The sequence below is a fragment of the Lineus longissimus genome, chromosome 18 (assembly GCF_910592395.1).
Source record: "Lineus longissimus chromosome 18, tnLinLong1.2, whole genome shotgun sequence".
In the NCBI taxonomy this organism is placed as follows: Eukaryota; Metazoa; Nemertea; class Pilidiophora; order Heteronemertea; family Lineidae; genus Lineus; species Lineus longissimus.
Window position 1 is genome coordinate 15614574 of NC_088325.1, and position 26810 is coordinate 15641383.

At 46.2% G+C, this 26810-nt stretch overlaps 1 protein-coding gene across 5 annotated transcripts; it reads right to left on the reverse strand.

Annotated features, from left to right (window-relative positions):
* Positions 1-2960: 2960 nt before the first annotated feature.
* LOC135502434 (cilia- and flagella-associated protein 44-like) lies at positions 2961-25954 on the reverse strand. Of its 5 annotated transcripts, none has more exons than XM_064795266.1 (31): positions 25911-25954; positions 22428-22484; positions 20995-21909; positions 19869-20051; positions 19292-19607; positions 18908-19070; positions 18650-18789; positions 17376-17555; positions 16953-17232; positions 16508-16669; positions 16021-16263; positions 15695-15901; positions 15298-15420; positions 14852-15004; positions 13312-13435; positions 12897-13173; positions 12482-12764; positions 12087-12302; positions 11614-11935; positions 11240-11403; positions 10903-11091; positions 10585-10769; positions 10213-10336; positions 7698-7843; positions 7107-7350; positions 6100-6286; positions 5341-5639; positions 4980-5176; positions 4559-4784; positions 4125-4259; positions 2961-3996 (listed from the first exon to the last, which is right to left on the reverse strand). In XM_064795266.1, exons 1-31 carry the CDS (start codon positions 25948-25950, stop codon positions 3805-3807), a joined length of 6672 nt encoding a protein of 2223 aa, XP_064651336.1. In that variant the 5' UTR covers positions 25951-25954; the 3' UTR covers positions 2961-3804. The 5 variants fall into 5 exon arrangements, with proteins under 5 accessions (XP_064651336.1, XP_064651335.1, XP_064651334.1 ...); XM_064795265.1 differs by lacking the exon at positions 25911-25954 and adding an exon at positions 23443-24074 and having other exon boundaries at positions 12897-13167; XM_064795264.1 differs by lacking the exon at positions 25911-25954 and adding an exon at positions 23443-24074.
* Between the last annotated feature and the right edge of the window lie 856 nt (positions 25955-26810).

The window sequence follows — 26810 nt, forward strand, 5'->3', positions numbered from 1 at the left end:
GGGCAGCGAGGCTCCATTCAGTCAGGTTGTGACTGTCTCAACTCTCTCACCCCGCTGACAAGACAGTGGGGCAGCCAGGCTCCATTCAGTCTGGTTGTGACCATCTCAACTCTCTCAACCCGCTGACAAGACAGTGGGGCAGCCAGGCTCCATTCAGTCTGGTTGTGTGTCTCAACTCTCTCACCGTGCTGGCTAGACAGTGGGGCAGCCAGACTCCATTCAGTCTGGTTGTGACTGTCTCAACTCTCTCACCGTGCTGACAAGACGATGGGGCAGCGAGGCTCCATTCAGTCAGGTTGTGACTGTCTCAACTCTCTCACCCCGCTGACAAGACAGTGGGGCAGCCAGGCTCCATTCAGTCTGGTTGTGACTGTCTCAACTCTCTCACCGTGCTGACAAGACAGTGGGGCAGCCAGACTCCATTCAGTCTGGTTGTGTGTCTCAACTCTCTCACCGTGCTGACAAGACAGTGGGGCAGCCAGGCTCCATTCAGTCTGGTTGTGACTGTCTCAACTCTCTCGCCGTGCTGACAAGACGATGGGGCAGCCAGGCTCCATTCAGTCTGGTTGTGACTGTCTCAACTCTCTCAACCCGCTGACAAGACAGTGGGGCAGCCAGGCTCCATTCAGTCTGGTTGTGACTGTCTCAACTCTCTCACCGTGCTGACAAGACGATGGGGCAGCGAGGCTCCATTCAGTCTGGTTGTGACTGTCTCAACTCTCTCACCGTGCTGACAAGACAGTGGGGCAGCCAGGCTCCATTCAGTCTGGTTGTGACTGTCTCAACTCTCTCACCGTGCTGACAAGACAGTGGGGCAGCCAGGCTCCATTCAGTCTGGTTGTGACTGTCTCAACTCTCTCACCGTGCTGACAAGACAGTGGGGCAGCCAGGCTCCATTCAGTCTGGTTGTGACTGTCTCAACTCTCTCACCCCGCTGACAAGACAGTGGAGCAGCCAGGCTCCATTCAGTCTGGTTGTGACTGTCTCAACTCTCTCGCCGTGCTGACAAGACAGTGGGGCAGCCAGGCTCCATTCAGTCTGGTTGTGACTGTCTCAACTCTCTCACCGTGCTGGCTAGACAGTGGGGCAGCCAGGCTCCATTCAGTCTGGTTGTGACTGTCTCAACTCTCTCAACCCGCTGACAAGACAGTGGGGCAGCCAGGCTCCATTCAGTCTGGTTGTGACTGTCTCAACTCTCTCAACCCGCTGACAAGACAGTGGGGCAGCCAGGCTCCATTCAGTCTGGTTGTGACTGTCTCAACTCTCTCAACCCGCTGACAAGACAGTGGGGCAGCCAGGCTCCATTCAGTCTGGTTGTGACCATCTCAACTCTCTCAACCCGCTGACAAGACAGTGGGGCAGCGAGGCTCCATTCAGTCTGGTTGTGACTGTCTCAACTCTCTCACCGTGCTGACAAGACAGTGGGGCAGCCAGGCTCCATTCAGTCTGGTTGTGACTGTCTCAACTCTCTCACCCCGCTGACAAGACAGTGGGGCAGCCAGGCTCCATTCAGTCTGGTTGTGACTGTCTCAACTCTCTCACCGTGCTGACAAGACAGTGGGGCAGCCAGGCTCCATTCAGTCTGGTTGTGACTGTCTCAACTCTCTCACCGTGCTGACAAGACAGTGGGGCAGCCAGGCTCCATTCAGTCTGGTTGTGACTGTCTCAACTCTCTCACCGTGCTGACAAGACGATGGGGCAGCCAGGCTCCATTCAGTCTGGTTGTGACCGTCTCAACTCTCTCACCGTGCTGACAAGACAGTGAGGCAGCCAGGCTCCATTCAGTCAGGTTGTGACTGTCTCAACTCTCTCACCGTGCTGACAAGACAGTGGGGCAGCGAGGCTCCATTCAGTCTGGTTGTGACTGTCTCAACTCTCTCACCGTGCTGACAAGACAGTGGGGCAGCCAGGCTCCATTCAGTCTGGTTGTGACTGTCTTAACTCTCTCAACCCGCTGACAAGACAGTGGGGCAGCCAGGCTCCATTCAGTCAGGTTGTGACTGTCTCAACTCTCTCACCCCGCTGACAAGACGATGGGGCAGCCAGGCTCCATTCAGTCAGGTTGTGACTGTCTCAACTCTCTCACCCCGCTGACAAGACAGTGGGGCAGCCAGGCTCCATTCAGTCAGGTTGTGACTGTCTCAACTCTCTCACCGTGCTGGCTAGACGATGCAGCAAGGCTCCATTCAGTCTGGTTGTGACTGTCTCAACTCTCTCACCGTGCTGGCGAGACGATGCAGCAAGGCTCCATTTGGCTTAGTTGTGACTGTCGGCTATGCAATGATCAGGTGTGACAAGGATCGAGTCTCTCACTCACAGCCTGACGGATGCTGTGTCACTCAATACAGCATTTCTTGACAGACAGTATGGTAGAGACCACCAGCCCAGATGGGGTTAATATCACCAGAAAAGTGACATACTCTCCCAAACGATGAAAATTCCTAAAAAAAAAATATTCCCACGCTCCAAGCCGAACGGGCTGCAAGGGTTAATAAACAACCTTGTACCCAGGATTGAAGAATTTAAATTGCAGGTGTAATGTATGAAGAAATTTTAAACTTTTTCCTGGGAACAAGGTTTCCATTAACCCTCTCATCCCGTTTGGCTCGGACCGTGGGAATATTTTTTTTTCGCAAATTTTTTGCCTTATGAAAAGGATGTACCTTTTTTCTCTCAAAATTAACCCCCTCTGTGTGGAATCATTGCCTATCAATTGTGCTTTAAAGGTATGTTCCTTTTTCACATCTTTGTAGCACAGTAGCAAATGGAGGAAGAATGTCCTGGTTCTAAGGAGGAGAGGTCAACCTGTGGAGGTCAAGCAGTGAAGAGACATGATCAAACTCTGTGAACCTTGGAAGAAGACTCAGTCGACCACCACCACAGGGTTGCATCGGTACACGGACGTAGCTCGAGTCTGACAAGGCCAACATGGAGATGACACAAACACAACAATAGTCATATAATGAACAAATAATCATTTATTGATAATTTAATTACAAACCACGATTATGATGTCGTGATGATCACATTCACATGTATCACAGTGGGGTAAGAATCGACCGAGAACTTGCAAAGTTAAAACCATAGAAAATCGTGATAGAAGAAGCATGGCTTCAGAGGGTCAAATAATTACATATGGACGGATTAGGCATCTTAACAGCTTAAAATAACGTAATGATCAATCTGGAATAGAATTGAATTGAATTTGTATTGGACGGAATGATAATGATTAAGATTGGCCAGACGGTTCCTACTCCGGTCGGCATCATCAGGTGGAATGATTATGAATGTCTTGATGAGGCAGATGTCATCTCTGGAGCAACACTGCCGACTTCAAAACAAACTATCCATCTTTCCACTGTTCAGCAGTCTAACGATGCCATTCAAGGACGGTGTTTGATACAGCGACAAGTTGACATCAGTCTGACTGACCAGATGATTATGAACAGAAACATGCTGTCTACAGCCTGTGACGAGCCTCAGTGAATAATAAACTTGTGATTGGCTCGCAAGTTGAATAAAGCAAGTTTTGAGTATGATTGGAGGAAAATTTTGAAGCAAGAGAGATGGATCTAGACTCTCTTGGGTAGACAGCCAGAAATGCATTGGCCATTTTAAACTAGACCAACATATTGAGATGGTAGTTAATGGGTTCTTGAGCACAATAGCTGAATGAGGTGAGTTTCAAAGTCTGTCCCTCTTGTTTCAAAATGACACCAGAATATAGTTTGTACAAGTCCCAGCACAACACTGTTCCAGGCTTGAAATAACAGTTCCAAAATGTTTTTGAACGTCGCGTCCCGTTTACTGCGTCATTTGCCTCTGTGCTCCGGGCAATGGCGGCTGTGCCGGTGGTAGGATGTGTCCTCCTTTATGGGAGAGCAGCGTGATCTCGTCCTTGAGGGCCTCAATCTCCTGGGCCTGCAGCTGGACGAGTTGGATGAGCCGCTGTCTCTCGTGGATGTCCGCTTTACGGCTGCCGCTGAATTCAGTGCCCTGGAAGAGTGACAAAGACGATAAGAATAGGTATGCTGCCAGGATGGTGATCTTTACAAAGTTTTTTATCAAGCGAGACAAACTTTAGTTCATGTGAACAGATGTTCAGTGATGCATTTCAAACTCACCAGATTTTTCTGTCTCGAGTCCAGTTCCCCTTCATAATCTTTCTTCTCCCCGAGCAGCATGTTCAGTTGTTCTAAACGATTTGTGTTTTCACGAATCAGGTCCGTGATTCTGTCCTTTCGTCGTTCAATCTTCTCCTGCAAATGGAAGACACAGATTAAGACAACTTTCTTAGACCACTTGACATCCTAAGCCAAGTTCCATCACACAATGACTGAATGGTCGACAAAGGTTAACATGTCAGTGTGCCTTTAAGATGTGTGAGGCAGTTTGCTGGAGACTATTTCAATGTGAATCACCAGTGGAGTCCATAGGAGTCTCCGACCAGGCAGTCCTAGAGCAGCACTCGCTTTGATGGAGGCTGCATCACAAGATTGTCAACAACCTTTATAGATTAGACGAGGCTCACAGGTACAGGTAGTTAATGGATGCTCACCTCCCAGAGTACCATCTCAGCGGCACATTCTGTCTCGCTCTGACGCAGCTTCTCTTTCAACTCTTCCAGCTGTCGATTGACCGTCACCGTCTCGAGCTTCTCAAGGTCGACGATGCGGCCAAACTTGAGCAGCATCATCTGGTTACACTGCTCCTCCATCTCGCCGATACGCTTCTCAAAGAGTTTGCGATCTTTTATGAGCTGGACGTGTTTCTTCTTTGCCTCTCTGGAAAGTGGGAGATAAAGGAGGAATCAGTTCTCTGAGGATCATCAAGGCCTAAAGTTTTGTACCAGTGGCTGGTTCCAAAGAAAGGGACTACTCTCAGAAAAGACTTTGACTCGTGCGCTTTGATCGTAGCTTGAAGGTGCCAACCCGGTAATGTTTCCCCAAGAAAGACGTTAGTTACAAAACAGGACATACTTTTGTTGTTTCTTCTGCAGATTTTTCTCGTGTTCCAATTCTTTGATTCGTCGCTGAAGATGTACGACGCCCGGCGCCTCGAAGACGAGACAGGTGGTGAGGTCCTGTGGCAGCACACCGTTGATGATGTGTTGGATCTGGTGGAGTTTGAGCGTGACGACCACATCAAGTTCGTTCAGTTTCTGTTGCTTCTCGAGCTGGAAGGGAAAGAATGGCATTCAGAGAACAAGCCAACAACACCAAACTCATCCATCTCAGGATGGAGCAGACGATAAATACATCACACATTTCCACCAAAACTAAAGTACAGGTGAGAATCTATGACTGCAACCTCGGCTCTGATGAATGATTGAATACTGACCTGGAACGCTTCCAAGTCTCCCTCAGCCGTCCTCAGATTGCTGTCAATGACCTTGGCACGTTTCTGCAAACTCTCCAACTCCTTCTTGAGCGCCTCGTTAATCTTCTTCTCCTCTGACAACGCCTCCTCGATATCTAAACGTTTCTCGCGCAGCTGGCATGTGTTGTCGTACAGCGACTGTTCACACTGCGGTGGGCAGACGTCAAGATCGTAGCCACCAGCCTCGCTATCAGATTCCTCATCTTCGTCTGACCAATCAGATTCATCATCGCTCTCTTCGTCGCTTTCATCATCGGAATCTGTTACCATGGAAACATACATTACACACAATCATTGTAATCCACTGGTATGAGGAGTACGAGGCCACATTAGGTCAACACACCTCCTTGAGGTCTGAAGTAGAGGACCAAGGCTCACCTTTGTCCAGCTGATCATGTTAGTAAGCTTTGCTCAGTCCTCAAACAAAGGTATTAATGGACTCAACAGAGTGTGTAGTTTGCCTTTGTGCAGATCAGTCCAGGTAGTGTTGGAATGCCCAATCATAGCCAAGTTATGGACTCAGTCTATGATGAATACAGCATTATGTCACAAGTTTTGAGTAATTACTATGTTTTCAAAACACAATGACCCCTGGTTAGTGTGCTGATCTGTGAATAGCTAAATGAGGGATTACACAAACCAGTGGAGCTGAGCCATTGTTTTCAAGGGAAAGATTAAGTACTGTTTATTATTGTCCTCATGCATGAGAAATCAACCCACCTTCTCCCTCGGTTGTCTTCTTCTTCGCCCTCTTGATTTTCTTCTTAAAAACTTTCGTCAAATATTCGGCGAATTTGTTATTATCTCCAAGCGTCTGCAGGAATGTAGCCGTTAGGTTCTTCTCCAATTCTTGGTATTTTTCTATATCTTTTCGCTTCACATCCAACTTCTGCTGGCAGTCAACAACCTGGAAGAGAAATGTCAAGGTCAGGCGGTGTGCGCCAGGAAGATAGATGAAGATCTTCTCAGACCACAACTCAGACGATCGGGACGATAACTAGATGATGAAACAGGTGACTATCTACTGCCTACAAACAGGGCATTGCCACCAGGAGGAGTACCTTCACAGAATAAGCTTATGAGAACCTGCTCAATGTGAATGTGGAATTGAAGACCAGACTCCAGCTCGTGTGATTCACACCTGTTCCCTGATGAAGAATAGAGAGGAATACTGGCCAAAGGACACCACCCTGACCACAAAGCTCTGGGGCTCTGTGGCTTCAGACCTGCTCCCTAATGAAGAATAGAGAGGAATACTGGCCAGAGGACACCACCCTGACCACAAAGCTCTGGGTCTCTGTAGCTTCAGACCTGCTCCCTAATGAAGAATAGAGAGGAATACTGGCCAGAGGACACCACCCTGACCACAAAGCTCTGGGGCTCTGTGGCTTCAGACCTGCTCCCTAATGAAGAATAGAGAGGAATACTGGCCAGAGGACACCACCCTGACCACAAAGCTCTGGGGCTCTGTGGCTTCAGACCTGCTCCCTAATGAAGAATAGAGAGGAATACTGGCCAGAGGACACCACCCTGACCACAAAGCTCTGGGGCTCTGGGGCTTCAGACCTGCTCCCTGATGAAGAACAGAGAGGAATACTGGCCAAACGTCAGCACCCGGCCCACAAAGCTCTAGAGGGTACTATGACAGAACTTTCTAGGAATTCGTCACTGGAAACAAACCGACTGTGTGGCATACAACCCTGAAGGCAGAAGAAGAGGTCGCCCACCTTTGCCTGCATGTCCATCTTCTCTTGTTGTTTGCCCTCCACCTTCGCTGCCAGGACGTTCTCACGTTTCTCAAACTCCTTCAGCAGGACTAACTCCTCGAACAAGGTCACATGACGCAGGTCAGCATTCTTCATAATCACGTCCAGTTTGAATTTCTCGTGACGTAGAACATGGAGCTCGGCGTCGAATGTTTGCAGGAGGTTGGAAACTCGATCGAGGAGAGATTCTTGCTCGTATTTCAGTCTGAAAGAGAAACGGGACACCATTGATTCAAGCAGATATTCCATTGCCTCATTCTGATCTGGCAGCCTCATTCTAATCTGGCAGCCTCATTCTAATCTGGCAGCCTCATTCTGATCTGACAGCCTCATTCTGACCTGACAGCCTCATTCTGATCTGACAGCCTCATTCTGATCTGACAGTAGTAGAACTGACCCCAGGTTGATGCAGTTGAAATGGTAAGTGAAATGGTCAACATAGGAAAATAATACCAGTCAACAAGCCTACTAAATACCATGTCCAGTCCAGGAGGATGAGACCCAAGACAATCAGTTTCAAAGATCTGGTAAAAAGCACACGCTCCTCCTTACTTGATTTGTTCAACCTTCCTCAGTTTAATCTCGAGCGATGTCAACTCTACCTCCTGTGTAGGTGCACCTTCCTCCTCGACACTCGCATCACCCAAGATGGTGGACAACGCCGTGCCCTGTTTGGTCGGTGCTTCCATTACTGATGTCTGCAACAGATGAGAGGAGATATTAGTGCTTGTTGACATTTTGCTGTTGGCTAATGATTCCTATTCCAAAACGAAGCAGAGTTGAAACGTAAGCATCATCGACTAAGACGCTCAGTCAGAAAACTCTCGTCTGAACCGACCTGATCGATGAGGAACGTCATCACCAACACTCAACACATACTCAGTCTAGAACAGTCACAAAGACACACAGACACTCAAAATGGTTAGTATCAACAGTAAAGCAGACGACATTATTCAGACAAACATCAGAGGGCAAACAATCTGAAATCTATAAGTCGCACAGTTTTAGGGGTTTGATAGGGCCAAGAGCAGCTTTTTCTTTCACTGTAACTCCAGCTACAAGTTGACAGCAAATAGGTGCAATGTTTGAATATTGTAGTCTATCGTCTGCAGACATGGTGCATCTTGTGATGTATTCTACTGACGCGTGCTTTGTAGAAAGGTTTATACCAAAAGTTTAGGCCCTGAATGTGTATAATGCGCGACTACATGTGGTGTGTGTGTGAGTGCAGTCTGGTCACTAGGTCAGTAAACCCAACTGGTGCCTAACTGCTGAGGCCCAACGCTCATCCTGCCTTCGAGGAGACAACTCCCTGGAGAATAACAACACCTCCAAGGGCAGAGAAAGAGCTGATGATTTGAGTGGGATATATGGATTGAAATCAAAGGTTGAAACTGATAGTTCTCACCAGGAGAATCCCAATCTTGATGACTCTATGGTTCCTAGCTGTATCTAGAAGCGACATATCTCAAGCAAAATGAAGGAAATAAGCTTGAAAACAGGATAGCACACCACCATGGTCCAACTCAAACCTATTCTAACTTGTTCCTGATCTGTTCACCCTGAACAAATCAGGGGTTGACGTACGCTACCTCATTCCCGCAGAGACGAGGGAAACCCCTGACTTCCTCAGGATGACGTCTCGTTAGTAGAAATTGCACATGGAAAATACGCAGTGAACTATTGAACATTCTATTCTTAGTTCATCACCAGCTGGTTGATATCAACTGTACACACTCTACTACAGTTTCCTTTCAATGTACAGGAGAATCAAACCAGCTTGGCACGAACTGTTCTACACTTCCAACAGTTGATAATCATTTTGTTATAATCTTACTTTGACATTTGAGGCCTGAAATGAAAGTGACGTTAGACGTGAATGTCAAACAATTCTACCAGAGCCCGACCGTAATTCATGCAGTGAATACTGTGTCATTGAACCAACATGGGCCAGGTTGTTAAAACAAGTTTGTCACTAACTTGAATCCAGGAGATAATGCCTAGTTGAGGCTAGTTAATGACATAACTTACTTTAAGAACCAGGCCCTAAGTCCGCAGCACACAATAGGGGGTGCTAGTTATATGGAACCATCGTGATGGTGAGAGAACAGTTTCATATCCAAAGATCTAACCGATGACGCACAGAATATCTCGACGTGAACCTGATTGTTCTGCTCATCAACTTCTGTTTACAAGAAGCCTTCTTCTTGTGAATTCATCAGATGATGATTGGTGAATGTTATACAACTGCATGCAGACATCAGTGAACTTGGAACATTAACGTGAACATTAACAAACTTATCATCAATCTGGAATGGAATGGTGCAGGTCATTTGAGAACGTTGAGAACTTTGTGGCCTTGATTCAGTGAACTCAGCCTTCCAGATCATTGCCTGCCCAATAGGTGGAGCTGTGTTTGTGTTGATGTCCGGTGACCTTTTCGTCAGACCAGCAGTACTGGTAAAGAAAGAATGCAGTTTTGAACTAAGGTTGTGGCTCAGTAAAACAGATGTCACATCATGCCTGATCATTGTGCTGTGACTTTCAAAAGAGCCAGACCACAAAAGTCGGCCCATTATGTCATAAGAGCTCCACCTAGGGGCACAGACCAGGAAAGCATTGAAATGGAAGAGACAAGGCAAACCATCTGCTCCAAGACCACAGAGTGTCATGATTGTTAGAGTGAACCAGCCAAACAGGGGAGAACTTGACATTAACTTTGAACACTTAAAACGCTTTGTTAGAAAATGAATGTACCGGATTTTGTTTCTTTTTCTGAAATGTAGAAAGACTAAGATTATCAGCAGGTTAAAAGCGGGGTTTCAGTTATCATTGGCGAGTAGCAATACTGGTATCTACCTGAAATCAAACATTATCAAGCGGGTTTATGGGAGAGATTTCAAACCAAACAACTATCCCTGAGCCCTGCCAAATTATGCAAGGTTGTTTTTAAGGACCGATGCCTGAGGATGAGCAGATGACATCAGAGCTAAAGACACCATTCTGACATCACATTTAGATCATCCACAAACTGAAATAGTGATCTTGAGTTGGCTAGATGTTTTACCTTTTTTGGTGCGAATGTGCCTGCTCCCCCGAAGCCAGTGTCGGGTCCCTTCAAAGCCTGCAGTGTCTTCTCCTCCATCTCCTTCTTGAAGCGAAGCAACATCTCCTTCGTATACTCGAGTTTCCTGCAAATCAAAGATGTCAATTCAAGTGATGGAGTTACTTGGGTCACTACAGGAGACCCCAGATTCTGCCAGTGATGTCATCTTTCAACAAAATCCATCAATTTTGTACTTAACATTCATTCCAAGGATAAGGTGATTAGCCTTGTGACTTGTGATCTGGCCAAGATTAACACCATCGGTGAACAGGTCTGCAGAGGACCACTGCCCCACGAGCAGACGACACTCCCACAATGCACCCCTTCACTTACCTCTCAGGCACCTCATCTTTATGCATCTCTGGTATGTGTGGCAGCGGCTTGGTAAACTCAGCAGACAGTTTCTTCTGGACTTTAGTAAGTTTGATAACAATCTCCTTAATCTCTTCGATGATTTGTATCTTCTTGTCGCGGAGGGCCAGGAATTTCTGGTTGAAGTCGTATTTATGTTGATGAATCTGAAAGAATGATTCACTCATGTCATCAGCTGCTGTTCCCACTAAGTACATTGGTCTGTCTCAACAAGTATATCACAATGATTGCAGTCTAAAGAAAGCATTGCGTAAGGAGGGACCATCATTTTCAACTTACCAGATCTTTCAAGATCAATAATCTGTTGCGAGCTTTCTCGGCGTTCATCCTGAGATGATCTGGTACGACGTAATCATCAGCTGTTTTGAGTTTATAGTCGCCCATGTTCTCCTGTGCCTCCCTAATGGCCGCCACGTCGGCGGGATCCTCGTAATTATCATCTGGTTTGCTGCCGTAGAGCTCGTTCCACTGGAAGACAGACGGACTATAACTTAGATAGGTCAAAATGAGAAGTTCCAGTTTTCATCCTAAGACCATGTCAGGAATGGAAAACGCGTTACCATGCCAATGGAAACACTCAAAACAGCTTTAAGTCAACTGTTGAAATGTAACCAACCTGGGCTCGTCGCTGCGCCCTCTTTCTCTTCTTCTCCTCAACTTTATTGAGCGCCTTCGTGATACGCTCGCCCATGCTTCCTTTCAGTGTCGTTTTCACCTTCAAATCAGCGCCGTCGTCCTTGGTCTGGCTCTTGTCATCACCGCCCATCATACCTGACTGACCTGAAGGAACAAGAAAGCCGCAATGGAATCAATTGTCAGGATTGACGGCAGTGACGTTGGGGGGATGGAGCTGGTCTGTCTCACAGGGCAAGGTGGTCTAGGTAAAACAGAGTTCAACTGTCAAGTTGTCCCAGTTCAGTTATCAAATATCTGGCTCAAACTTTCTACGGTAAAGGGCTCAGAAGATTATGATCAACTGTAAAGACAAACCTCGGAGTAAATCTTTTGTAGGATCCCGGCTAACCTCGTCCCTCGACATGAAAGTCGTCCTACGGCGTTCCATCTCTGCCTTCAGGTTGTAGAATTCATCGGAGAGATTGCTCGCCCGGAAGGAACACACTTCATGTGGTGACTGGAAGCACTTCAGGACGATTCGTTCACACTCTACAACATCTTTGAATCTCTGTCGTAACTTTTCGAGTGCAATGCGACATTTCTCTGCCTCCCACGCCATCTCCTTGCCAACCAAGGCAATCTTGTCGTGCGTCTGACGCTCCAACTCTTTCTTGATTTCAGGATCCATTTCAAATTCCTAAACAGACAAACATTGAGTTACTTCTTCACCACAAAACACACAAAAGGCTCACTTGAAACACTTGGTTCTGGAGCAGCACTGCCACAAGTGTCAACACATTAATGGAGGGAAGTTGTAAAGATTAGGTAGGCCTAATCAAGCCACTCACCATCCTCAACAGCTGCAGATTCCTTGGCAGTTCATCATTTGATTCGACTAACTTCTTGAACTGCAACCGAAGCTGAGAAATGGTTTTGCGGACATTCTGTTTCTTCTCGTCAGCGACCTTCATCATCCTGTCGTACTCGGCCTTCTGACGCGCGTCCTCGATGCTGTATGCATTCATGTCATCAATGTCATCAACATGGCGCTCTTCTAGGTCTCTCTGGAAGTGGAGGAGGGAATACTATCTGATACTGTTAGGTAAAACGACAATCATCGCAGATCGGGATAATGACTGGCATAGAACTGTTTGAATGATTGCTATATAACTGCTCTATGAAACCCCAGAAAGGTTCCCATGGAGACTGGGATGATAACAATGAAGAGAGAAGGACTACCTACCCTGGCTGACGGTAGCTTGGCCTTCTCTTGTTTGATCCTCTCCTCAAGCTGAGCATCGTCAATCACTTGATACGTGAAGAAGTTTCCATCAGCGCCGACCGTGAAGAGGTACTTGTTATCGTGACTCAAAGCGAGGCTGGAGACATGGCCGTACTGGTTGTCGTGCATCGGTAGAGTCCAGTGGGGTCCGATCGTACTCAGGTCATTCATGTCTTCAGGCTCAATGGGCTGGATGCGCACAGAACCGTTCTCCAATCCCATGATGACCTGGCGACCAGACGTGCTGTAGAATGGAGAGGAACATTCACATCAATCAAGTTATTCAACAAGCTTCTCTTCGATCATGTACTGATAATCTGATGAAGGCAAATCATCTCTGTAAGTATAAACTGCCCCAAGTTAGAAACATGCCTACCTGAATTTGATACAAGTGATAGGGATATCAGCAGAGTCTGCGACCGGTATGGACTGGATCGGTTCCTCCTCTGCCACCTCAGCAGGAGGCTCAGCTGGAGATTCTGCAGGCTCATCTGTAAACTTGCCCTCGTACAGGTATCCAGCATCAAAGCCACCCATCGACAGCCAGAACGATCCCTCCTCTTTCCCGTAGAAACCATGAAGGATAGGACTTGGCTCCTCAGGAATAAACGGTGACCATTCTTCCTCTTCTTTCTTCTTTTCTTCCTCTGAAACTTCGGACAACATCGGGTTAAAAGTTGATAAAATGAGAACAGTCATCAAAGGAGAAGTTACATTGACTCTGGTGTGTGCAATCCATAGTGCCCGAAAACCCACCTCCCCCTGTGACTCCCTCCAGCCCCAGGACTCACCTTCTTCATCTCCCTGTTCTGACTCTGTCTCCAAACCTCTCTCAATCCTCTTCCTCCTCTCCTCCTCTTCCTTAGCCTTCCTCTCCTCCTCTTCCTTTGCCTTCCTCTCGAGTTCCTCTTCATGCTGAAGTGTTAAAGGGGCAATAGTTATCATTCACTCTCAGCTGATAGAGGAACAATGAATATGCCACGCTAGCAAGATAACTGATCTTGGAAGAACAGTATACTGTTTACTTGTTGATCAACTGTCTAATATATTCACGTCAACTTCCTTGTCAACCACAAAAATACATGTGCAATTCCACAGAAACTGAAAATTTGACTCTCAATTTAGTAGCTGGGTGTGTTTTTTTCAATCAGTGGTTTTGCTGAGGTTCATTGTCCCCCAGCTTCAGACTGATGAACCTTGGATACCAAGAAAATTTTTCGGTGATTTTTGACAATTTCTATAAAATCTGCAGTGAGCAGGTGTGTATGAGGTTACCAAGCCTTTGCTTACTGTGTGACGGTCACATATCACAAACCTTGAGCATGCAGTGGAGAAATGTTGGGTGAATTAGAAGAGTGATTCTGATCTGTGATACAATGAATACTGTACTCTTTACTCCCCGAGTTGCCGGGGCCGATCAACAATGAAGATAGCCACTCTGACATCAAAACATACAATTCTAATCCTACAAGCGCAAACCACATTTGATCTTAAACTGACACAATTGATAAACTTGGAAATACATGATGAAGCGTTTTCACATAAGAGATGAGAGTCTGAAATCCGCTCGGACATACACAGTGTGAGTAAACAGGTTGTGACATGTGATACAGCATGTGATAGAGACACATGCAACCAGAGAACAATACCTTCCGTCTAGAATAGGAATATCGTTGTTTTTTGGTGGACTCCAGCTGGTTGATGAAATAAATATGTTAGACGGAATCCGACAACATCAAAACTGAGGCATTAACAACAGGAGGTCACTTCACTTGCCTGTGACTGCTTCTAAAGGGTCTCAATCAGTTAGCTCCCTCACCAGGAGGTCACTTCACTTGCCTGTGACTGCTACTAAAGGGTCTCAATCAGTTAGCTTCCTCACCAGGAGGTCACTTCACTTGCCTGTGACTGCTACTTAAGGGTCTCAATCAGTTGGCTCCCTCACCAGGAGGTCACTTCACTTGCCTGTGACTGCTACTAAAGGGTCTCAATCAGTTAGCTCCCTCACCAGGTCACTTCACTTGCCTGTGACTGCTACTAAAGGGTCTCAATCAGTTAGCTCCCTCACTTGCAAGTTGGAATGGAATGGGAAGGACTTGGGCATCAGCACACTGGCAGATTCATGTGACGTTATACAACATGGCAGGCCATATCAGTGTTGGTCAACATTACACGAGAAGTGATTCTCTAAATTAGTCTCATGTGTATCATGTCCTACATCAATAGCAACATTGCCTTCTCATGCCAATGTATTCTTTAGGCTTGATGAGAAGCATGTTGACCTGTAACATCTCAATAACTTCTCCACATAAACCTTCTCCAATGCCTTACCCGCAGTTTTGACTTGACGCTGGCGAATTTGTAATCTCGTTTGTGGACTCCTCTGATCTGGTACGTCTTGGAGGAGTCGAGGTTGTCGAGATCAGGACATTCAATCTCGGTCACCTGACCATTTGCCATGAAGACGAGCAGCGTGTTACGATCCTAGAAAAGATACGGAATATGAAATAAGATGGAAGAAAGCCCTCTCCTCTCTGACATCAGCCCTAGGTAGGCCCTAGAATGCCCCCTAGGTAGTGGCAAGAACAAGTAGACCAACATGTACCTTGGCCTACCTCAGGCAGGAATGCTCCCTATGCTTACAGTAAGAATATGGTGACTTGTGTTGATGATTCCTGTACCCCCTAGCAAAGGAGTTGTGAATGCCTTGTTACACCAATACAGAACATCTCGCCTTAACCTTGCACACCTGATATCTTATAAAACATGATACTCACGAACTTGGACGGTGACCATTGCATGTGTGTGACTGGTGCTGCCACCTTTATAAACCCGATGGGATTGTAGAACTCCTCCTGTTCATTACCGACCGTCATGAAGAACACTGTGCAATCGTCAGACTGGAATCAAATAGATACAGGGTTTATTCAGCAGTGGAAAGCAGTTGCTGGACTCAGTAAAATATCAAAGTTTTCAAGCAAGATTGATGACCTCTGTTTATGGATGAGCCGTTGACTTACCCCTGTGGCCAGCACCTCGCCCCTCGAGTCAATAGCAAGATTGATGACCTCTGTTTATGGATGAGCCGTTGACTTACCCCTGTGGCCAGCACCTCGCCCCTCGAGTCAATAGCAAGATTGATGACCTCTGTTGATGGATGAGCCGTTGACTTACCCCTGTGGCCAGCACCTCGCCCCTCGAGTCAATAGCAAGAGCGGAGACCTTGTGCGTGTGCGGTTTGAATGCTTGGAACAGGATGATGGCACTCGCTTCATCTTTCACTTTCTTGCCGGTGTCTTCTTCCGATTTGCGATGGAAGCGTAGGACTCGCACAACACCATCCTCGTACCCAGAGATGATGGTGCTGCCCTTTGGATCAACCTGGAGAACAAGGCAAAGGTAACATTTGATATCTGGGGAGAGAATGGTACCATTAGAAACGGATGATATAAAGCTTTCTAATTGAAAATTGAGCACCAAGCCTGAAGAAAGTGACTCACGATCTGTGGAGCCCACAGCAGACTAGTTCCACCAGCATTGTACTTGGCCTCGCTGAGTAAATTCTTTGAGAGGTAGTCGTAAACGCGGACGGACTGATCTGCACCACATGTGGCGACTAAATGACTCGTTGGTGACGTATCACAGGCAGAGATGGCACCGGCGTGGTAGGACATGAGCTTCTCCGGGGCGAGGGATGTGTGAGAGAAGGACAGGTCCAGCTTCCAGATCCCTCCGTAGGCATCCTGGAATGAAGAATCAGTGGATCAACGAACACAAGAAAGAACAAAAGAGCAGGTGACATCAGGCACAAGCAGCTAAGATCTGAAAGCCACGCACTGGGTTGAACGTCCCGACTCTGGGACTTTCGTTGAGGCTGATTTGCTGCCAAGATGTCTGGCTGATTGTGACAGGTACCTGATGACTCAAACATGAACAGTCATCATGTCAACTTTATATTTGAGAAGAAATGACCTGATTGTAACTTACCTGGGCATACCAGAGTGTCGGTTCATCAGCATCAACTGATTTGATGATGGACTTGAGCCTGACGTCTCCCGTACCAACATTCAGCTCATTCATTGGTTCCATCTCAAAGATGGGCGAGTCATCAGTCACATCAGCCGTGTCGATTGATTCAAAGTCCCAAACCTGAAACACACATCACAACAGAATGGACAAGGGAGTCAATGATCAAGTCCGCCTCTGGACAAGAATAAGAGAGATGATGATCAATGAATAGCAGCAGAGGCAGACTTTAATGACACTGATCCTTGCTATTCAGTGATCATTCCCACCACACACTGATGAATCCACCTGAATGAATGAGGCCATGTCGAGCCTTTTTTTACAGTCACTGAGTGCTCACATTCTCGGGACAACTCTTTCTGCCAGTTATTAATAGATGTCGCCTGAGTTCCGTCGTTCAACCTACCCTGATACATCCGTCAATGCCGACTGTCATCAACTCTCCCTCATCCATCACTATCTGTTGGATCACACCGTTATGGCACGGTTTCTTGTTCTTCCGGCCGATCTCGACCTTAATGAGTCCGCCCTCCCACAGTAGCAGGTTCCCCCACTCAGATCCCGACAGCACTTTACCGTCAGGGAGCTCCACGTAGCCTTCAATGTCGGAGATCTCCGTCTTACCAAATTTACCGATCTGACCTTGGAGTTTGAGGCCGGTGAAGGTGTGAGCCATTTTCCAGAATCTGTAAAGTAGACAATACCATGTCACAACCACTAATATCAGGCTAATGCTAGCAGAAGCCTTCAGAGGAATCGTACCAATTATTCAAACAGAATGTTCATGTACGCATAGTACTTGTCAACAAGTCTATAAAACCATTCTCACCTGATGTGTCCAGTACCCGATGATGTAAGCTGACCCTCAAGCTCCGTAGAGAATGACACTCTGAAGACATCCTGGGAGAATGCCTTCGATCTGAGCACAATCGCTTCCTGTCTCCAGTTCCAGATAGTCAGCATGAAGTCAGGCGCCATTCCTACTGATGCAAGCAGTTTGCCGTCAGGACTGAAAAGATGAACAGCTTATTATACTTTTGTGACAATATCCAATAGCTGTCATGGTTGGAGCAACAAGATCATGAAATAGATCACAGAAGTACAGCTGGTTAAAGGTTTCATTCGAAAGATGCTGAAGTCTCTACACCAAACTACCTCAGGGAAACTGCTGCCAAGATGGCGAGAGCACCTCGGGATAAAGCCCGGAAGATATTTATGTCAAATACTATAAGAGCTGCAATACATGTATGTGTCATGTGTGTGGTATAAACTTCAATACACAGATGACCACTGACATGCACTGACAAGTGACAAGCAATGCTTTCAAGGACAAAGGTGTTGTAATCTATGTGATTGAGTAATAAGAATTTCATGCAGCGACTGGGTTCACTCTGAATGTGAGCGCTGAGTCTAACAAGAAATAACCTAAAGTTCAATAAAACTCAAAAATAACATGAAAATAAGACACTTTATATGCAGCTAATACATGACTTCATTATGTGCACATGTCTAAAATAACCAAGTGATGATTGTCTCCAGCATGCTAACATACAATTACAACCACCTTTGTTTTGTGTCAGGAGAATAGACAAAGTGCCGAGACCGACTCTTCATGTACCCGAGGGATGGGTCCTCCCTGATTTTAACACAGACGTCCCCTACCGAGACGAGATACTTTCCGTTTGGACTGGGAGTTTAAGGAAGAGAACAGAGAGGATGAAGGTGACTTAGAATGAGGGTATAGAGGTCGATTACTCCTGTTGAACTCCACAGACATGCAAGGTATGCTGCCCCATGAGGAGTACATGTATGGCACCTGGGACATGTGACTGTGGCTTACAAGTCACTCGTCTGCCCGTCACATGTGGTCTAGACTAGGGGACTCATTCAACTGGAGAGACGTTGGTAGACACAAGGTAGCTCCTTTCTGTTGGAACCTTGAATACGAAGTATGACTTTGCCAGTTGGTGACAGATCATCACAGCTTGTAAGGAAACAAGCACTTGCGCAGTCACAAGATTTCTAAGTGACTGTCACAATATTTGGTAGGATAATCATCCACAACTGTCTACATGATTCGTCAAAACTCTATAATGAGCTCACCTGAAGTCGACGAATGCGTATGCAGACTCTGTGCCTCCTCTTAGGATCCTGTAGAGCTTGAGTGAGGGGTATGCATACACGTTGATGTTTGGACACTCTCCTTTCTCTGCCACGGCAAAAAACTGCCTGCTCGGGTGCACCTGAATGTGGGAAGTAGATACTTGAAAGATGAACATGAAATTCTCAACAAATCATGAGACTTTTTCAGACAAGGTTGGTTACACGCGCCGAGGTTGGTTAGATAAGAAGAATACGTACAGCAATGGCACCGATACTGCCCCCTGAGGTACTCCTGATGTACGTCTGTTCCTTCGTCTTCAGGTTTAGGATCTGCACCATGTTTCCTGCCACGAAGCTGACCGTGTTCTCATCCAGGAGATGAAGATTGGAGCGTTTCTGACAGTCGTAACCGAACGAATGGCTGACAGAGGGTTAAGGAAAGAGACAAGACACGTTCCACATACAGGTCAGCTTCATACATTTTTGGAAAGACTTTGAGTTTAACACTCTTCCAAACCACTTCACTCTGTGTAGAGACACTCTGAGTGGTGACTCTTTACCTCCCAAGAAAGACTCTTGCTGCTAAAACTGTCCTCGTCAGCAAAGACAAGCACTGATATTTCTTGTGAGTAAAAAGGATACTCTAGAGTGAGCATATCCTGTGGTAGGCCCGACTCCTCGGAGATGACAGCCTTTGACATGTGCTCCTCATAGTTGTAATAGAAATCCTCGGGGATCCTGTCTTCCTCTTCAATCTTCTTGATGCCGGTATCCGCATCGATGTCCTCCTCCTCATCAGGTCGCGGCGTCTCTTCCTCCTCACTCTCCCCACCAGGTGTCTGGCCAGCTTCGCGTGCTACCTCGGCCTGCTCTCCCTCTGCCTTGGCTTGGTCACTCTCTGCCGTGGCCTGCTCTCCCTCTGCAGGAGCCTGCTCTCCTCCTTCAGTTTGCTCTTGCACTGCAATAAGACAGAGGCATTTGAAATGTTCCTCTCAAATCTTGATGCAATTTGTCCCAGTTTCCTGGTCAAAACATTAGTAAGTGGCCTACTTAGCTCAGGAGTTTTCATTTCTTCGGCTTGAACAGAACATTACCGAAGTCATCAAGTCTTGCATTGGTTAGTCAGAGCCACAGATTGAAAGTCAGGAGATGTCAGCCTATAAGGTTCACTTTCTCACTTCACTGAACGAGTTCACCAAATACTGACATCACACCATACCTAATTCTTTTTCACCCTTCTCAGTATCTGCTTTCTCTGTCACTTCAGCCGCGCCCTTCTCAGGGTCAGACTTCTCCTCATCATGTTGTGCGTCTGCTGCCACCTCCTGCTCACCCGTCTCACCTTCCTGCTGTGCATCAGTCTCTCCCTCACCACCTTCTCCTGCCTCTTTGTCACCTTCTGCTGCAAATAACAAGGAGAAACATCAGCCGAGATCCATGGTTAGTTACCGAGGACACCAGCAAGTCAGCAACTGGAATGTCCGTTACTGATAATGGAAATCTCAGTCACAGGCCAACGAAAGTCAGTCGCTGATCATTGGAAAGTCAGTTACTGACCACCGGAATGACAGTTACAGGCCAACCATGACTTTAATAAACCTTTCAAATTCATGACAAATATCTCAGCGCGACAAATGCCCAAATCCTGACTCTATCAGAACTATGACTGATGTCCAGAAACCATGGCAGTTTTGGAGATTGCAGACAATCAGTGTGACTTGACACAAGATCATGATGAGTATCATCCAACACGAGAGAGATACTGACTGAAGCTATAAAGACGGTCTTTGAAAAGAAATAGGGTTAAAGAGACAAAACATTTAGACAATGGTCAAGTTAGAGCTACAGGTGAACTGGAGGGTGTGAGGTTGAACTATGAGAACAATGGTGAATTGTTTACTGATTATGTGGGTGGATGGAGGCAACCATGTCGCATATTGACCAGTTGAGAATGAATAGCTACTGCGTGCTTTTGGCGCGGACACCTTGATTGGCCTAGCACTACAGGGAGGCCTGGCATTATGTAGTGTAGCTTTTGCTGGAGCAAAGACCACGACACGATGTGAGGTGAGGCACGAGTGAATATTGTGAGCTGGGCAATAGCTGTACAAGGTTGACTTGTGGAGGAAGGATCACTGGGTGATGCAATGATGTGGAGGTTATTGTGGACATTTACATGTCGAGGTAAGAACAGTGAGGTTGAATTGTGAGCCAAGGTGAGTAACACATCATATGGTTAGCAAGGAGGAACAAACATAACATCTTGTGAGGTTTCAACAGGAAGTCACATGGTTACAGTTGAGGTGAAGCTGGTTAATATGACATGCTGGACGGAGATCAACTACCTTGCTGCGTGGGCGACGAGGGCTTGGACCTGGTCCCAGCCTCTTCCTCAGCTTGACCAGTTTCAGCAGTCTCCTGTTGTGCATCACCCTCTGCGGTTTCCCCCTGGTCTTCTGTAGCTTCCACTTGCGCTCCGGCACTCTCTACAGTCTCTCCCTGCTCTGCTGTCACCTCTACCTGGTCTTCTGTCACCTCTACCTGGTCTTCTGTTGCCTCTACCTGGTCTTCTGTTGCCTCTGCCTGGTCTTCTGTTGCCTCTGCCTGGTCTTCTGTGCCCTCAACCTGGTCTTCTGTTGCCTCTGCCTGGTCTTCTGTTGCCTCTACCTGGTCTTCTGTGCCCTCAACCTGGTCTTCTGTTGCCTCTGCCTGGTCTTCTGTTGCCTCTACCTGGTCTTCTGTGCCCTCAACCTGGTCTTCTGTAGCCTCTGCGGTCTCTGCCTGGTCTTCAGTAGCCTCTGTCATCTCAACATGGTCTTGAGCAGCCTCTGTAGTCTGCTGTTCTGCTCCTTCCCCCTCGGTCTGAGGCTCTACAGCCTGTTGCTCTCCCTCAGCAGCCTCTCCTTCTGTGTCCTGTTCTTCCACGTCAGCAGAAACCATCTCTGCCTCACCTTGTCCAGCAGTCTCCTCTTCTTGCTGACCACCAGACACAGCTTCAGATTCAGCAGGTGGCTCTCCTGTCTCACCAGCTTCTTCCTCAGTTGCAGGTGTGGCATCTGCATCAACTTCAGCCTCCGTGGCATCTGCGGCTTCATCTTCAACTGCCTCTCCCTGAACGTCTGCTGCTGCTTCCTCAGCAGACGGTTCTTCAGTAGCTTCCTCCCCCTGTACCGTTTGGTGCTCTGTCACTTGGCCAGGTGCTCCGTCAGCATCAGCAACATCTTGAGGTACGTCTACTGCCTCCTGAGTGGCGTCTGCCACTGAGAGCAGGGGAACAAAAACAATGAAACATTCAACACAAACAAAAAGGGCAAGAGCAAGAAGATGAAAAACATGAGTCATCCACAAACAGCAGCAAATAGTAACAATCAAACACATTCAACAACTGACAAGAAATGGATCATATGGGCACACTGATTCTGAGTCCAAGAGGGGAACTTGGCTTGACAGACTACACATGAGAGTTTTCTGTATTCACCTTGAGGTCATTCACTACGTAGCCTAAATGTACTAATTGTCTGATCTTAGACGAGTTTAGTATATCTCAGTCCAAGACAGCTGGGGTTTAATTTGAGAGAAGGAACCTAGTTCATGCGAGGGCAAAGTATTTGTGCAGAGGTCCATGTGACAACATATGACAGACAGGAGGCCTACTTATGGCAGTTTGCTAAGGAGGTGCACTTCCAGCCCCCTCAATAAGTGTTCGGCTTCAAATACTTGATTGGTGGAGCCAGCAAATTCATAATCCCAAAATATCGCACCAATCTCATGAGCGTACCTGTTTCCTGCACCTCGACCATGGCTGCAGCCTCCTCTACACCGACTGACTTCTTGTCTGAAAAACACATGAGAAGAGTTCATTAATTTTTTGTAAATAGCAACACCAGACAAAGGAATAACTAAATATGCTAGGCTTTTTGGGCTAAAAATTCATCTGAGCTGTTTTATAGAAGATGGTAAAATGTTAGTTTCAGTTAACGTGTTAGTTTTACATTGGTGTTATTTTTGAAATGATATCATTCTTGCTATATTGTTAGGAAATGTTTGTAGAAAACAGTAGATGAGCTGTTTTATAATGCAAAAGTTGATCTGCAAGGATTGATTCTTAACCTTGAAGTCATGTTTAGTTTTGAATTAAGTTGAAAAAGAAAAGACAATTCACGAGAAGCTATCTGAAAGTGTAAATATATCAAAAGTCCAGATTTCACACCACAGCAAAAGCCACACATGGACATATAATGTAGGAAAAGCACAAGAAGCAAGATTGATCTGAGAGCAGGGTACTTTACATGCAACCGATCTGAATGATGAGGAGAGGACAAAAGCTTGACCATCAATACTCAGAGTGATGTGGTACTTACAAACCATCACAGTATGTTATGTCAATAATAGAAAGACACAGTAATTTCAAAGAAGATTTAAAGCAGGATTCTCCTGGTCTTTTTCACTCAAATATGTGCCATTTGTCCTCAAGAAGGAGAGGTCCCCGTGAACCCACAATTATGAATCCACCACTGATTACACATCACAGGAATGTAGAAAGTTCTAAAATGATAATAACCAGGAAAATTCTGCAGCAATATTCAGAAAACGCTGGAATAAAGCAAATACTGTTTCAAAGAGGAATACAGGAAATGAGGAGACATGCAGGATAAAAGATTCATCAGCGGGAGAAGGTGTGTCCGATAAAATCAACATGCAACTGTGGGAGGCACTTCAATCAAATGAGCAACAGAGGTGTCACCATGGAAACCAAGCATGGTGGAAGTTTCAGGGTCCAGAAATTGTTATACCTTCCCCAGAGGTGCCCCCTTTCGATTCTTGTGGAACTATTCGTGCCTCTTGTTGCCTGTCCATTAATGGTGTCTTCGTCTCCATTCCAGCTTTGTCTGTGGTGCTGAATGCTGCACGGGTTGGTTTCGAGCTGATCAAAGGAAGTGAAGGACTCTGTTGCAGCACATCCTTCTCACCACCTACAGTTCGATATCTCAGCTCCTCATCAGAGTGCTCGGCAGCAGTCAAATTTTGAGACTCCCCATCGCAAGAGCCATCTTTTTGGCTGTGCCAATCAATACTACCACCAGTGCTCTTTTGATCCTGATCATATGGTTTTCCTGCACTATCTACGGCATCCTGCCCTCTTGGGTCATCTCCAACCATTTGGTCAGCTGACATGATAGAAGAGTCGCATTTATCTTCTTGTGCTTGTTTTGGGCCGGGTGTCACAGGAGCTCCTGCCGGTGGACCCGCTGTCCTCTGACCACCTTCTCTCCCCGGGGGTGTGACCGTCCTCTGATTACCTGTATCCTGGATATCAGGAAGTTGAACATCATCTGCTTTAGCCTGTTTCCCAGGTTGCTGCAACTCAGGAGACATTTTTCCTGATTTCTCCAGAGATATTGGAGGAAATATGACTTGTTCATCTTGATGCCGACATCGATGATCATCTTTGGCAGCTGATTTTTCTTTGCTGTCTTTGTATGGTCCAGGGATCGGTGCATTTAATGACCTGTCCTCATTTGGAGTGTGAGTTGAAGCCTTTTCTCCTTTCTTTGCGAAGGGACCTTTTTGTTTCTCAACAGAATTTCTTCCCCCAGATTTAGTCGGACAATGTTGCCCTTTAGAGTCAGGACTCTTCTTTCCTGATTTTTTTCGCTGGCCTGCTGAATGTGGAGGACTCCAACTCTTCCAGTTCTTCTGGTGTTTGAGTCGATACCTCCTGAGAGCCTCTTCTTTCAAATGACTCGTCGCTTCTTTGAGGTTTTTGGATTTGCGTGGAGTTGATGGGGAATTAGGGGCTGAACTTGTTGTCACGCTTGTTGAGGGTTTGGAAGAAGACTCATCTGTCTTTGCATCTTCTTTTGCTAATAGTTAGTAAAACAAGCAACAAAAAGTGAGTCAAATGGGTTAGATTGTAAGTCAGCAATTCATTTGGTTATTTTTAAAGATTCATAAGAGCTTGCTGTATTTACAATGATGTATTGTAGATGCAGCATTGCATGAATGATTTTGATTTCTAACCCTGAAGATCAGACTGAAAAAAGTTTTTAAGAAAAAAAGGGTTTGCAATTTAAACTGAACACAAGCGCTCATAGCTATGCAAATAGGAAATATCCTGCGCCGAGTTGAAGTTAGGTTTTAGGATGTCACAGTTGGTGAACAGAACAGGACAGTAGCATAGCACACCATCGCTGACAATCAGTCCCAGTTAAAGCTCATGCAGACAACATGGCAATCTCATTTCCTCTGCCTAAAATGCCAAGGTAAATCCCAAGAACGCCAACAAACAGCATAAGTTCCATGCTTAATGGACTTGAGCCATGCACTCACGACTAATCATATTGGTCAAAACAGCCTTGATTTGCCATGCAATGCCATGAATTGAATGCAGAATATGACATACATCAATAGATTTCACACCACTGACACCAAGCACCACTACTGGTTTACAGACAGTCTCAGGGAGCCACTGCCAGGCACTGGTACTGGCAGGGTGCTGAACATAAAGGCAACAACAAACCAGCAACAACAGTCAAATCAAAGTCTAGGTAAATACTCTAATTAGATTTGTTTTGGCCTATTATATAGTACGACTACTTCCGACTGGTGCGGTGATGACCAAAATGACATGTATCTTACTTTCACATGACTTTAGGGTAGGCCCATATGCCTAGGGCCTATGGCCGGCTATGCAAACCATGCATTGCAATGGCCAAGGCTAATGTGTCGCGTGAATGCGCTGTAGGCCTACTAGGCCTACTATACTATAGTCTATAGATTCATGCACTTGATTGGGAACAATGTTTACGAAGACGTCGCATCACGTCACGTCAGACTCAGAGTAATGACTAATCTAATGTGAAAATGTCATGAATGAATGTAAAACCGTCCGAGCTGCAATGCATCGTGACGTGACGACAGCCAACACTTTGTAAACGTTGTTCCAAATAAAGTTTATGAACTAATAGTAGCCTAGGTCTAGGGCCTAGGCCTAGCATGATATAGCCTAATAAAATTTTATTAGGCCTAGCCTAGGGCAGGCTATGCCGATAGGCCATGTATAGGCTGGCCTAGGCCTATGCCCCTATGCCAACAAAATTTTATTTTGGTTTTCAGTCCTATTGGCCTAAATGTCGTTGCTGCATTTTTCACCGACGGATTTACACAGTACTTATTAGCTGGCTTGATTCATTAGAACACAGAGAATCAACTGCACTTCAAAATGCGTCGATCGAAGGACAAACTTATGATGAAAACACACCAGACTTATCCGACTTGACAGACTCCTTGTCGTCCTCCATTTTGGAACTTTATTTGTTGTTGCTGACAACGCGCTTGCGCATAGAGGACACCTGCAACCTCGTTCCTAGAACAGTTCGTATTGGTCTTTCTTCAGGTCTCACTAGCCGGTGAGGAGGCCAGGCCTACCTGCCTCCAAAAATGACGCGATTATAAAGCTTTTCTTACTTGAATTCATCACCTTGAGAAAGCCAACTGACGACTAGTGTCCACACGCTCTCGCCAGGTGGCCAGTGTGTAGCGTAACCACTCTTGGCCAGTTCCAGGCCGCAAATTTATAATACCCAAACTGAACTGACACTTTGAATAACTATCGGAGTTTGATTGGCTGATCATGGTCACGTGGTGTAGCCTTAACTGCACACACTTCTTCAGAGATCGGGAGGCATCCTTTGGCGTGGGTTGGAATCCGCCATTAAGATATTTTTTTCTTTTCCTTTTTTGCTTTCATTTATATCTCAATTCTCATATCATGTATGATTATTTTTTAACATGTATTTTCATTTTTAGATTGTATCAATTTCATACCACTAATTTCAAATAAAATCTTTTCTCAGCCTATTCTATTAGGCCTTCATCATAATACAGATGCCTCAGCTCTGTTACTGGTCACACAGGAATATTTCTCCATAAATTCATGACCTGGCCATGGCCCATACCTGGATCTGAATGTGACCACACTCTGTCAATAGACAGTGGTATTGTTCCTACCAGTCTCTGTCCCAATCCGAGTCGAGACAAGATCCAGCTCTCCCCGCTGTCGGATTGTCACCACACTCCATCAATAGACAGTGGTATTCCTACCAGTCTCAGTACCAGCCGCCCGAGTGGAGACAAGGGAGTTGCTCGGGTGGGAACATGC